At 39.8% G+C, this 13918-nt stretch overlaps 1 protein-coding gene across 1 annotated transcript in view; it reads right to left on the reverse strand.

Moving 5' to 3' along the window:
• Window positions 1-13918, reverse strand: part of FBN2 (fibrillin 2) — a 176611-nt gene that overhangs the window by 80343 nt on the left and 82350 nt on the right. Inside the window, exons 16-19 of the mRNA XM_052778267.1 lie at window positions 11087-11239; window positions 10137-10190; window positions 4260-4385; window positions 1624-1749 (exon numbers count right to left, since the gene is read on the reverse strand). Of these exons, the coding sequence (XP_052634227.1) occupies window positions 1624-1749; window positions 4260-4385; window positions 10137-10190; window positions 11087-11239 (459 nt within the window). The remainder of the gene's footprint in view (window positions 1-1623; window positions 1750-4259; window positions 4386-10136; window positions 10191-11086; window positions 11240-13918) is intronic.

Genomic DNA, 13918 nt, shown 5'->3' on the forward strand with positions numbered 1-13918 from the left:
CTAAGTTGTTTGCATTCTGGCATCTTATTCGTCTACCTTTTGGTCAGTATCATGCTCTGAAGTTTATGGCCTTTTCATCTTGGTAATTAACATCTCCCTTTACCATACTATTCTACTTTTTCTGTCTAGAAGATTCCTTAAGAAACATGCACATTAAGGGCACATGGTAAGCTATTTTCACCTGAACATTATGGATACATACTAGGCATTGAGACATCTTAGCAGAAAAAGCACTATAAATCCATGGGGGTGTGATAGAAGAAAAGCCCTACTCGGAACAAGTGCTACTAATTTGTAACATACAGGGAGAACAGAAGTTTTAATTTTTAAGTGACCTCTGAAACACACACGTACTAAAAGACAAAGGAACATAACTTCTTTTGAACAGAAGGGGTGAAGAGGTGAATGATTTGATACTGCCAGAATTTAAACCATTTCATGAGATGTTTTGAATGTAAACACATGTTCACTTTCCAAACAGTTGGAGACATTCAAAACACTATTGCCCCCTCCATGTTGCTTGCTTCCACTCCTCTTCTGAATGCTGGCAAAGAGCACATGAGTGCTCCTCATCTGCTTAAGCGCAAAGCTAGCCCATTCAGCATATGCTGCTAACGAAATGGTGTAAGTTACCCTGACTGACCTTACACAGCAAGAATGGTTTACAGAGTGCTTCCACTTCCCTTTCCATATGTTTGTTTAACTGTATGGCAGTAACTTCTGTCTGATCAGTAATAACAAGCAGCTGAGGACAATGTCTTCTACTTCAGACAAATCTGGACAATGACATTGGTTCACATAACAGGTGTTCCATAACAAAGGATTATAGCTTCCCCATCGCTCACTCAAATGCAAGACTATTTACTATAAAAACTTTCTAATGGTAACAAATATTGAGATTTACAGATCATGGAACCAAATAAAAAATAATGCAAAAGACCAGTAAAATTCTACTACTCTGAATACTAATTAAAAATTAAGACAAAAGCTAATGCTTCTATTTTGACTTTTTTTGTACAGCCTTAGGTTTTTTTATAATTAAAACTTCTCATTAGTTTCTGCTATGTAACATTTTCATTGCTCTAACATCTGTGTTCATTAGTAATATAAGAAAGCGATTGTGATTATACTGTAAAAATACAGTACGATTTTAGTATCAACAGGCAGTAATATCCAGATCCTAGAATTCAAACATCACATAAAGCATCACAAATACCTGAATTTGATCTAGAATTAACTATCGCCCAGATTGAAGGCAGAAAAAGAAGAGACTCTGTGATCAAAATAGATAACATTTCCCTAAATGACAGACTAGGTGTCCCTGCTACATGATCAAAGGCAAGAATATATTCCCCTTTATTCCAGCTTAAAAATGCTTTATCTAAGGAAAGTGAAATATTTTCATATAATATTTAACTGATTTCTTTGAAAGAAATTCAATGGCAGGACCCAACACACTAAATATCATTGCAGAGAAATTACAAGAGGAATGCAATGATTTATGCAATATCTTAGCTCTGTGCTTCCCTCTGGTATTTGTCACCACCCTGAATCTTTTGTGATCATTTAGCTTTAATGTTACATAATAAGCAATAAAATTAACACAGCTTGCAGATTTTTCACCTTCACATGTGTCTGTCTCAGTGCTGAACACATAACCCTTTGGACAAGTGCAGCTGTAACTTCCAGGGGTGTTTCGACAGAGCCCATTATCACACAGCAGCCCGTTCATTGAACATTCATCAATGTCTGCAAAAAGATGAGTTAGACACACCAATGAGTGCAAATGCCATGAGACGCCTTCACCTCCACAAGTATCCCCTGTTGCTTTCTACAGCAACCAGTATATCAAGCACACTGAATAGGAAAAACCCACAAATTAACATCACTCCCTGAACTCCTCTTACACTAACTGCAAATAATGCTAATAAAAAGCAATCAATCTTCCTCATTGCCCTACTGTTTATTTTTAAAAAGAAAAAAACCCTACAATTTTAAGCAACTTTCCTCTAATGCCCATCACATATCACAAATACTTAAGCTTATAGAAGAATACTGACAGGATAGGCCGTGATAAACCTGACTCTTCATCCTGCTTCAGGGTGTCTCCTATATTTTGACTGCTTGATCTCCCAAACTTAACACTGCAACTGAAATCTTAAATCAACTAGATTTTTTAGAGAGTTTAAGTTTAAAAATAAAGAGTAAAACCAAGAATGCATTATAATTACAATCTGGAGGCTTCTGGTTTCCCAACTACATTAGATTTTGCAAGCTATGCTTATAAATTCCTTTAGGATTCAGACAAAAAAGTCTAAATTTCCCTAGACGATTAACTGAGATTTAAGTTTGGCAGTTGTAAAGAAGCTCTTCTAAACTAACCTGTCCTTAATCTAACCGCATCTGATTTTAATGAAGGAGAATGGATTTGGAATTTGATGTTTTCAAGAGCAATAGAGTTTAATTTTGAGCTTGTTGTTCCAATCCTTTAACTCAAACTAGCAGTGTTATGAAAGTATTATTTCCTTAGAATCTCACAGAATAACTTCAGATTTGGACTGTAATCTATTGTGATATGCACTGTAAAAACATAGACCGATATAGCTCATGCTGTAAAAACACTTAAAAGTGACAAGAATACTGTCTGCATTTGTCTGATGACCACTTTTTACTTCCTAGCAGCTCATAATCTGTATCACTAATTAAAGCATTTCAACCCTTTGAGTGTTCATAATTAAATTCTTTTGTGCAAAAATTCTCCTATCTATGAATAAATGCATCCTCACAGTCAGTATGCTGTATTTTTATTTAAATAAACACACATATACCTATACTAGCATTTAAATAATCCCAAGTGTAACTAGATAAATAAATTCCCTTGCCATAAAATCCATTTGGAAAACAAATATTATATGAAGTATTTTTAAAGAAACACTAAAAGTTTTATGCAGCAGTGCCTTTCCTGCCAAAAGGTCGTATTTAGGGCCTTTAGAAGGTAACTAGCTGTAAAATTCCTTAAGTCAAGCAGATGAAAAGAAACACTTTGTGTTTGCTTTGCATCACTAGGTAGGAATGTTTGGTATTAAAATTATACCACAGTTATATAGTCCAGGTTTTCCCTACCAAAAATGGTGGGGTTTTGTTGACCACAAATACCAATGATAGGTCAGTAAACCTTTAAGTACAGAGAGCAATAATTCCCCAAAATAAACACACCAGACGGTAGGACGATACTTAAGACTTTCTAATGCTTTTAGATAGATTTTCATTAGCTTTTAATACAAACAAACTTCAGTTTTCTGTTTAAAATTACAGGACTATTAACAGGACTATAAGCGATAATATTGCACAATGTACCTGTGGTATAATACACTTTTTTTTGGATGTATGAATTCCCAAAAGAAAAAAAATACTGAATTTCATGTATGACCATGAATAATAAAATTAATTGGACTGAGTGTGAAACTTATAACATAGGTATCTTCTGTTGGGTATTCATAAACACTTGCAAAATATGTATCTAGACACTGCAACAACAGTCTAGTATAAACCCAAACCAAACTACAAATGACAATTAGAAGTTCCTGAAGTGAATCATTCCTGTATACTGGTGACCTGAAATTCTGAAGAATAAAAGAATAGCTGTTACACTTGAGCGCGCTGTTCAGACGTGATTTGTGAAATCCTAAGAGTGGGTCATTGCTTCCTTCATGAGCTGAAGCTTTCAGAAATTAGAGGACTAAGTGTGCAGCAATCCATTCTGCTGTACCTGTGTAACTTGGGCACATCACAAATTACTGCATACTGCAGAGACTGTGTACATAGGCCACCAGCTATCATTTCGTTGTAATGATAGCCTTCTGTTACATTTTATTATGCAAAATCGTGACCTTCAGCTCTTGACAAATTATCATCCAGCCTTGAAAGGGACACATTTTAGGTGGTCTTGACAAATGTTACACATTAAAGTATAACACAAACTGATCCATGCTTTTGAGAAAATTAACTCCTAACCTGCAAAGGTATCTCCTGCTTACGCTTCCCAAACAGTAATACTCCCCCACCAAATAACAGATAAATACAGCAGTAAGAATATTAGCTATGCAGTGACTGAGAAAAGCAGTTTCATTAGAGATTTTTTTGCGTTTTCATTGTAGCTTTAAGAAGTAGATCTCTTGCAACCTAAATTCTGTCAATGCAAATTACCATCAATACAGGGATGAATTATTCAACAATAATACAAAAATTGAGCAACTTACCCACACAATTCCTTCCAGAAGGATCAGGCTCATAGCCACTGTTACAGTTACAACGATAGCTGCCACGTAAGTTTTCACAAATTCCATTGGAGCAAATATCAGGATCCAATGCACACTCATTAATATCTGTATTAACACAACACAGAAGATAAAGATAACCAGACACTGAAAGATATGAAAAACCAGATCCTGTGATAGACATGGACAACACCTGACTCACTGGATGTTGGGGCTGTCACTCAGATCAAGTGTATAGCAAGGGTGCAGTCAGAAGGCTGAAAGAAGTGATTACTCCCCTCTATTTGACACCAGTGAGGCCAAACCTGGAATACTGTGTCCAGTTTTGGGCCACTTCACATGGGCCCACTCCTCAAGGCTGTCAGTGTCCCTCTGGATGTTATCTTTTGCCTCTAGTGAATCAACTGCACCACTCAGCTTGGTGTCATCTATGAACTTGCTGAGGGTGCACTCAATCCCACTGTGTCACTGATGAAGACGTTCAACAGTATTGGTCCTAGTATGGACACTTGAGAGACACCACTTGTTACTGGTTTCCCCTTGGACATTGAATCATTGACCATAACTCTTTGCACATGGCCATCCAGCCAATTCCTTACCTATCTAACAGTCCATCCACCAAAGCCATCTATCTCCAATTTAGTGGAGAGAGAAGAATGTTGTGGGGGACTGTATCAAAGGCCTTACAGAAGTCAAGGTAGATGATAGCTGTAGCTCTTCCCTTGTCCACTGGTGCAGTCACTCCATCGTAGAAGGCCACTAGATTAGTCAGGCATGATTTGCCCTTGGTGAAGCCATGTTGGCTGTCTCTAATCACGTCTGTCTTCCATGTTTTGACATAACTTCCAGGAGGACCTACTCCATCTTACCGTGCGCCGAGGTGAAGCTGACTGGTCAGTAGTTCCCAGGGTCCTCCTTATTACCCTTTTAAAAATGGGTGTGATATTGCCTTTTCTGCACTCAGTGGGGACTTTGCCTGACTGCCATTTTTCAAATGATGGAGAGTGGCTTAGTAACTACATCTGCCATTTCCCTCAGGACCCTGGGATGCATCTCATCAGGTCCCATGGACTTGTGTATATTCAGGTTCCTCAGGTGGTCTTGAACCTTATCTCCTATGATGGGGGTGACTTTGTTCCCCCAGTCCGAGCCTTGATGTTCAGAGACTTGAGAGATACGGGAAAAGTGATTACCAATGAAAACTCAGGCAAAAAATTGTCGAGTACCTCAGCCTTCTCCATGTTGGTTGTCACTAGTTCTCCTGTCTTATTTATCATGTTGGTGTGTGTCTGTGTACATTTTGTTGTAATCTTCCTCTTCTGACCAATGTACCTGTACGAGCCTGTTGTATTCTTCACACTCCTTGCCAAACTCAGCTCCAGCTGTTCCCTAGCTTTCCTGATCTCATGCCTAAACATCTGGACAGCATCCATGTATCCACTGCCTATGCATTTCCTTCTTACACTTTAGTTTGACCAGGAGGTCCTTACTCAGCCATGCTGGTCTCCTGCCTTCCTTGCCTGACTTCTTACACGTGGAAGTCAAGAGCTCTTGTGATCTAAGGAAAATGTCCTTAAAGAGCTGCTAGCTCTGTTCTGCTCCTTTATCCTTGAGGACAGTTTCCCAGGGGGTCCTATCCACTAATTCCTTAAACAACTGAAAGTTGCTCTTCTAAATTTCAGGGTCCTGGCTTTAGTCTTCACTTGGCCCATATCCCTCAAGATCATGAGTTCCACCAGGGCGTGATCACTGCAGCTCACGCTACCATCAGTCTTGACCTCACTAATTAGTTCATTTGTGTTGGTAAGCAACAGATCCAGTAATGCTTCTCCTCTGGTTAGGCTATGACCTGGATTAAGAAATTATCCTCAGTGTGCTCCAAGAGTCTCCTGGACTACATACGGCTTGCTGTGCTGCTTTTCCAGCAGATGTCAGGGTGACTGAAGTCCCCTAGCAGGATCAGTATGAAGAGAGGCTGAGGGAACTGGACTTGTTTAACCAGCAAGAGGGAAGATGAGGGGGACATATAATAGCAGTTCTCTGATCTTAATAGGTGGTTACAGAGAAGATGGAGCCAGACTCTTCTTTGAGGTACACAATGACAGGGCAAGAAAAAATTGCAAGTTACAACATGGGAAATTTTAACTGAACACCAGGAAAACAATTCTTCCCCATGAGAGTGGTTCAGCACTACAGCAAGCTTCCCAGAGATGCTATGGGAACTCCATCCTTGGAGTTTTCCAAACTCCACTGGGCAAGGCCTTGAGAAATGTGATTCAACTTTGAAATTACCCCTGCTCTGAGCAGAAGGTTAGGTTGGATGACCTCCAAATATCCTTTCCAAATTAAATCAATAGGGAACTATGTATTGGGTTTGTGTGACAAGGTTTTCGTAGCAGCAGGGGCAACAGGGGTGGCTTCTGTGAGAAGGTGCTAAAAGCTTCCCCTATGTCTGACAGAGCCAAGGCCAGCCAGCTTCAAGATGGACCCGCTGCTGGCCAAGGCCAAGCCCATCAGCAATGGTGGTAGTGCCTCTGGGAGAACAGATTTAAGAAGGGGGAAAAAAAAACCTGCTGCGGAACAGCAGCCAAAAGAGAGGAGTGAGAATACGTGACAGAAACAGCCCTGCAGACAGCAAGGTCAGTGAAGAAGGAAGGGGAGGAGGTGCTCCAGGCACCGGAGCAGAGATTCCCCTGCAGCCCATGGAGAAGACCATGGTGAGGCAGGCTGTCCCCCTGCAGCCCATGGAGGTCCACGGTGGAGCAGATATCCACTTGCAGCCCGTGGAGGACCCCACGCCAGAGCAGGTGGATGCCTGAAGGAGGCTGGGACCCCATGGGAAGCCCACGCTGGAGCAGGCTGCTGGCAGGACCTCCGGATCCATGGAGAGAGGAGCCCACAGAGCATGTTTTCTGGCAGGACTTGTGACCCCACAGGGGACCCACGCTGGAGCAGTGTGCTCCTGAAGGACTGCACCCCGTGGAAGGGACCCACGCTGAAGCAGCTCGTGAAGAACTGCAGCCTGTGAGAAGGACTCACGTTGGAGAAGTTCATGGAGAACTGTCTCCCGTGGGAGGGACCCCACGCTGGAGCAGGGGAAGAGTGAGGAGTCCTGTCCCTGAAGACAAAGGAGCAGCAGAGACAACGTGTGATGAACCGACCATAACCCCCATTCCCCTGCACTGTTCGGGGGGTAGGTAGAGAATTCAGAAGCGAAGCAGTGCCTGGGAAGAAGGGATGGGTGGGGGGAAGGTGTTTTAAGATTTGGGTTTATTTCTCATTACTCTACTCTGGTTTGATTGGCAATAAATTAAGTTAATTTTCCCCAAGCTAAGTCTGTTTTGCCCGTGACAGTAATTGGTTGAGTGATCTCTCCCTGTCCTTATCTCGACCCATGAGCCTTTTGTTGTATTTTCTCTCCCCTGTCCAGTTGAGGAGGGGAGTGATAGAGTGGCTGCATGGTGCTTAGTTGCTGGCTGGGCTTAAACCACAACACTAAGAATACCTTGATGCAAAATATCTAGCCTGTCCACTCAGTGCCTGTTGTTTAAGGATCTAGGTAAGAAGTCATACATTATTAGGTGACACAATTACTTTTCCTAATACAGAACTAATGCATAGGTCAATACCACAGCATTACAGGAATTATAGCATTTGTTGGAAATTTACAATTTTTCTCAGATTGACAGAATAGGATGATGAATTGAGATATACTCCCTGAATTTACAGTCCCATATAGAATTTCTACTGTAGTTGGAAAATTCCAAAATATTCATATGAACTATAAGAACAGGAACAGGCTAGTTTTAATATTTTTTGCCTCTGAGGAAAAGAGGGTTTTTCAATACTAAGTTATTTCTTCCCATACGGTAAGCCCATTACTTTAAATAGTTCCCTTTCCAAACCCTGGAAAGAACAGTAGGGGTGCTGGCCTAGCTGTGACTTCACAAAAACCTTGTTTTATACTTGTACTGCTCAATTTTTATAAAGGACATTTCCTCTTTAACCATACTGCAGTTTAGATGATGATTTACATATACTCAGACATGCATTTGGAAAAATCATGCTATCCCTGGATTAAACTCAAAGCTATTAGACGTCTGAAAACTTCATAAGAAAATATGAATTAGTGTAATATTTCAGCTTTATATTTTCTTTTGAGCAAAAAGTTTTCTGCAGTTTACTAAACTTTTTTGTGTCTTGGGGACAAGCCACACAATTTCATGACTCTCTCCTTCCTTATCAAATTAATGATTTCACAAGGTATCCAGATTTCTCTCACATGAAGACATGAAGGTTTTGTGCTTGTTAATCACAAGCTGAATGACAGAAGTAGGGATGTGGTGATGGACTGCAGTCTAATTAACAAGCTTCACTGATAAAGTGTATTCCCACTCACTCTTGATAATGAGAATGCATGAGGAACACAACAATTTTTATTAGGGATTGAATGTGGGAGCAGTATTCCTCTCCTTTAGCAAATGGAATTAGTAAACAAAGTACCTTGCTATAAGCAAGAAAATTGTCTGCAAGGTCGCTGCACAAGATGTACAGAAAATACTATGGTTTTCTTTAGAAACCTAAACAAAAAGGGTTTAGTTGAGACGTGAACCCCCAAGAGATTATAGTCTTTACCATGCAGTTGGTATAGACCACAACTGGTTTTATGTTTTAGTGAGAAATTGTACCTTCCATGTATCCAAAAGGACATATAACCTCCCTACCAGACTACATGCAAATTCTCATGGTACGATGCTGTATATACAACAACATTATGGTACACTACCATTATTTCCCCATGAGATTTAGAGATTTTTCAAATGGACCTTGCATAATTCACTGAAAAGAAAACGGAGAGAATTTACAGACTCTATGGATTTCAAATTATTTGTAAGTTTGGCAACATGTTAAGCAATGAGCTCATAGAGAAGAAAAAGCTATGCATATACACTTACAGTACTGAACAGAACCATAATTTCTTTTATTATAGTACTATTTTAAAAAGTTATGTAGGCTGTTACTAAGTATAATGATCAGAGGGTCTCACTCTGTTCCTGCTGAACTGAATAGGAGCTTTAATGCTGACAAGGATAAAAGCTATACAAATTAAATGCCTGTAAATACTAAATGTACAGTATCTGCTTTAATTTGGCTGCAACTTTATTAACTCATCAGGGAACTATCTAGCCATAAATCACAATACTGTGTTCCACCATTCCTTCTTCAACCCACTCTACTTATTTGGCAGCTGCAGCATGCATTGCCTCGACTTCAGGCCTGGCTCAGCTATTACTTTTAAAATCCCTCTCTCTGTGGTACTAGAAAAAGGAGCTGGATCTTTACAGTTCCTTGTACTAAATGCAAGTGCTTACTTTCAGGACTTTTTTTAGGGGGATCGTTTTTAGTAAGCTCTCTTCCAACTCTAACTCACCAGAGAAATGATCCCTCCATGGAAACAGTCCATGTAGAGAACACTGGATCTGGAGTGAAAAACTGCTCTATTACTATCCCAGCTGACTGAAAATCAACTGCAAATGCAAGTGGTTGCTGTCATTCCCCAAATGAGGGAGAACTGTCTTATGCCTATTCTAAAAAAAATTAAATTATACGTCAGATCTTTAAAAAGGATGACTTTTTTTTCTTGTCAGGGTCAGGCAAAATCCAATGCTGTAGAGAATTAATTCTGGCCTTTTCTTTAGACAACATTTAATTATTGTACGTAGATAATGAAAATACTAAAATCAACATATTAGTCTTGAGGCAAAAAACTCCACTGTAGTATGTTAAAGAAAAATATTATTCTGAGTATATTTTTTTTTAACCTTGAATCATATACATTAAAGAAAACGTGCAACATACCTCGTCCATCCACAGTAATACCTATTCCACTGCTACACAGGCCATGGAATTCAGCTACTCAATTGAAGCAAAGAGATGTTGGGGAAAAAAGAAAATGTTATTTCCAGTGTTCTACCTTCTTTAATCCTCAACCAAATCCACCTGATCATTTTTCAAAACAATTTTTCTACAATGTAACTAATAAAATGCCAATGTTCACATGAAATAACTACTTATAGACAATATAGCTAAATATGGCTAGTAGTATTCCACCCTGAACTTTCACATATATATAAAAATGAAATATGATAACAAGAATTAAACATTCAAGAGATTTCATTATAGTCTTGACAGAACTGTCTCCTGAAGTTACTGCTTTCAGCCATAATGCCAGTTTTACTTAATTTCTTCTAAAGTCTTCTTCTATCTCAGAAAATGACACTGAATGGAAATACTGTCCAAGATACATGATCTCAGTTGTATATTCAAGAGATTTTCTTTTAATCAATCCCCAGGTTTATTTGGAGAACTGATTCTTATAAAATGAAATACAGCTTTCTAAAATTAATATGGGCTGCTCTTTTAAACTGGATTGATTTGACTAGGAAACTTACAGATTCATCAGAGAACTCTGCTTATTCTCTTTAAAGTATTATTCCTTATAGCTAACACTTAATTCAGGGACTCAACTTCATCCATAGCATACTCATGTCCTTTGTCTTGAATTTTGTCACAGTCTGGCCAGCTCTAGAACTAGGTTCACCTCAATGTTACAATGCATAAAAACACACTCAACATAAAATACCATTTTTTCTTTAAAGGAGAAACCATTTCCAGAATCACTGTACAATTCCATTATATACCCTATTCACTTCTCTTTAAGAAATTAAATAAATGAACAACCTGATCTGAACAAGATTTTTTTAAGTCTGTATGTTCCCTGTAGTATTCAAAGAAACACAAAATTTTACCTGAGTTTTTAGCAGGGCAGGGGTGACATGGCTCTCCAAAACCATAGTCTGGATTGGCACAGCAACATTCAGACTTTGTCACAGCACCAGGGAAAGGACGGACACACACTCCTTTTTTGATGCTTCCATAGCATGTGCTACGCATGTGAGTATCTAAGAAAGGGCAAGCAAAGAAATAATTTATTTCCTTAGGCTGAGAGTGAAATATATGCATACTATCCAACAAGAGCTAAAAAAAAAAAATTTTGTTCAACAAAATAGTTACACTGAATACATCTGCATTGCTCTGCTACAGTAATCCTGATGGCATCAAGGCCAATTCTTAAAATGGTTAGCTCCTAAAGCCCTCTCCAGAGCACTTTAAAACCACCTAAACTAGCATACTGTGAGCAAATTTAAAAGCATTCCAAAGGACCCAGCAAGATGACCCACACACCAGAGCAGCTTTGAAAATCTGTCAACATATATCTCAATAAGAAACACAGAATGGCTTGAATCAGCATGTGGTGACTAATTTTTCCCTTTGAGAAGTACTACAACCATAACCTGGACACACAGATCTCTTATTTACTTCCAAAATTGTTCCTCCTGTAGGATAACTCACCAGCAGCCCAGGGCTTCTAATATGGGAGGTTACTTATTTCCAAAAGGAGGAGCATAGTCTCCTACACTATTTACAAATTCTGATCAAAAATGGAATTTCAGCAGATTGTTCAGACCAGCATTTACATGACATGGCTATCTTAACAGGTTTACATATAAACTGGCACCAGTGGCTGGATTAGCATTAAGATATCAAAGAGGTCCCAATACCTAGCTAGCAACAGCAATTTAGCAGTTCTTACACATGACTAGGTAGTGGGGAAAGCAGCATTACTGCCTAGAATATAAGAAATTTCTGGAGGTTTGTGATTAAAAAGCCACTATGGAAATGACAGCCCTGGGAGAGGGCTGGAAATCATGGCCAGGACAAATTACCTTATTATACAAAGAAAACAGATAATACCTGGAAGGTCTCCAACCTCGAAAATCATGCCATAAAAGACAGCAGAAAAATTATATAGGACAGCCACACAGCTGTAGGACTCACCACGTGCGTACTGCCAATCTTGCAGCTGATTTAGTCATATAAATCAATCTGACTGACTTGACCAGTAAGATGCGTCTTCCAGAGCAGGCCTTCAGCCCTACCTTTGCAGGCGTAACCATCTGCTATACTTTCCCAAGAGCTATGACAATGTCTCTTAGACTGCTTTTTATGTATTTTGGTTTGGGTTTTGTTGTTTTGGTTTTTTTGGTCATTCCAAGGTTAGATGCCTTTTTTGTATTTGCTTATAGGATAATATTGGAGATCTTCTAACAAGTATGGGAGTGGGCAGTCCACCCAGACGTGTGGATGAGAACTGCAGGATACAGATGGAGTAAATAGCCTTTAGTTTTGACTCCTATACTTCTACAGACACTTGTTGGAGCTACAGAAATACTCTTTGTTTCAGGCATCTTTATGGACCAGGCCAGAACATGGCTTTAATTTATGCTCCTTGTCAATCTCCCAGTAAAACCACCCCGCACTGTGGCCTGGACATGAGCCTGGGCGCACTCAGAAACTGAGTAGAGGGAATCCAGACAGTTATCTACTTAAAAGCTGACCCCAAAACAACAAAGAAAAGTTGCTTGAAAAATCTTACAGTGGATGCTGAATATCCTGTGCCAATCCGAATAAGAACTGGCAATTCCTTATGCATTCTGCCTGCTGAGTGTTGTAAGCTGGCTCCTATAAAACAGGATTGCCTGTTCATAAATGTTTTCTCTTGCTTTTGGTATCCCATGGAACAGATAGTTCTGGAGCACAGTTAACTGTGGCCCAGATTTCAGGGCTTATTCCTTGCCAAGAGTCTAGATGAAGCCAGTACAATTTGCTTGCACTTGACAGCAGGAAAAGACTATTGTGCTTGACAATAATCAAGAATTTTTGCACAAGAAATGTCTGTTCATGTGCTCTGCAAAGTAATTAGTTGCATCACGTCCTTTCCTTCCACCTCTAACAAGTCCAGATGCCACTCTGCCATGCTCTGCCATGAATAAATTGGCTTCAATCATTGCCCTGTCACAGAAGTTAAGGCTTTCTCCTAGTTATGTGTCTGGGAGAGAATGGGGAAGCAATTCAAGGGAACGAAATGGCACCGAGGGAAACTGCAGGGGAAGAAAAGACTGCAAAGTGTGAAAGAAATACTCTGTAGGAAGATCTTCAGTATGTGAATTGTGAGAAGCAGCTGGAGGAAGCTACAGATGTCCTGAGCAACTGCTCTGCATAAGAAGAGAGCAAGTGCTTTTCCACATAAGCCAATGTTTTTATATAAGAAGCACAGGGAATTTGGGGAGGATTGCCTAACTAGTTATAGGAAAACAGTCTTACCTACAGTCAATGACTCACAAAGCCTGTGCAGGATGAAGAAGCAAGCTGGCTCCCCCAGAACCAAAACGTGGTATGACAGGTAGAATGTCCTCCCTGGGCTGTGCTTCCCATGGTGATAGCAAGGATGAGAAGGACAGGCACTGCTTTGTCCACGGCTTAGTTGCTGCAGGCAGCTCACCAAGCTCAGGTTCCCCACATCACGACAGTGCACCTTACTGATGAACCTGCGCTGCTCCCCATGTATAGTTTGATCACCCTTTGGCTACAAATTTCAGAACACTAGAACTTATTTTATGCTCTGGATCAGAGTTTAGCATTGGTGCTGCTGTAACTGTGTACCTCCTTATAGGAAACTTCACTGTTTCCCAAAGAATAGCATTTCTAGAGGCTGTGGTGTAGCACTTCAAAATCCGCAA

The sequence above is a fragment of the Harpia harpyja genome, chromosome Z, assembly GCF_026419915.1.
Source record: "Harpia harpyja isolate bHarHar1 chromosome Z, bHarHar1 primary haplotype, whole genome shotgun sequence".
Lineage (NCBI taxonomy): Eukaryota > Metazoa > Chordata > Aves > Accipitriformes > Accipitridae > Harpia > Harpia harpyja.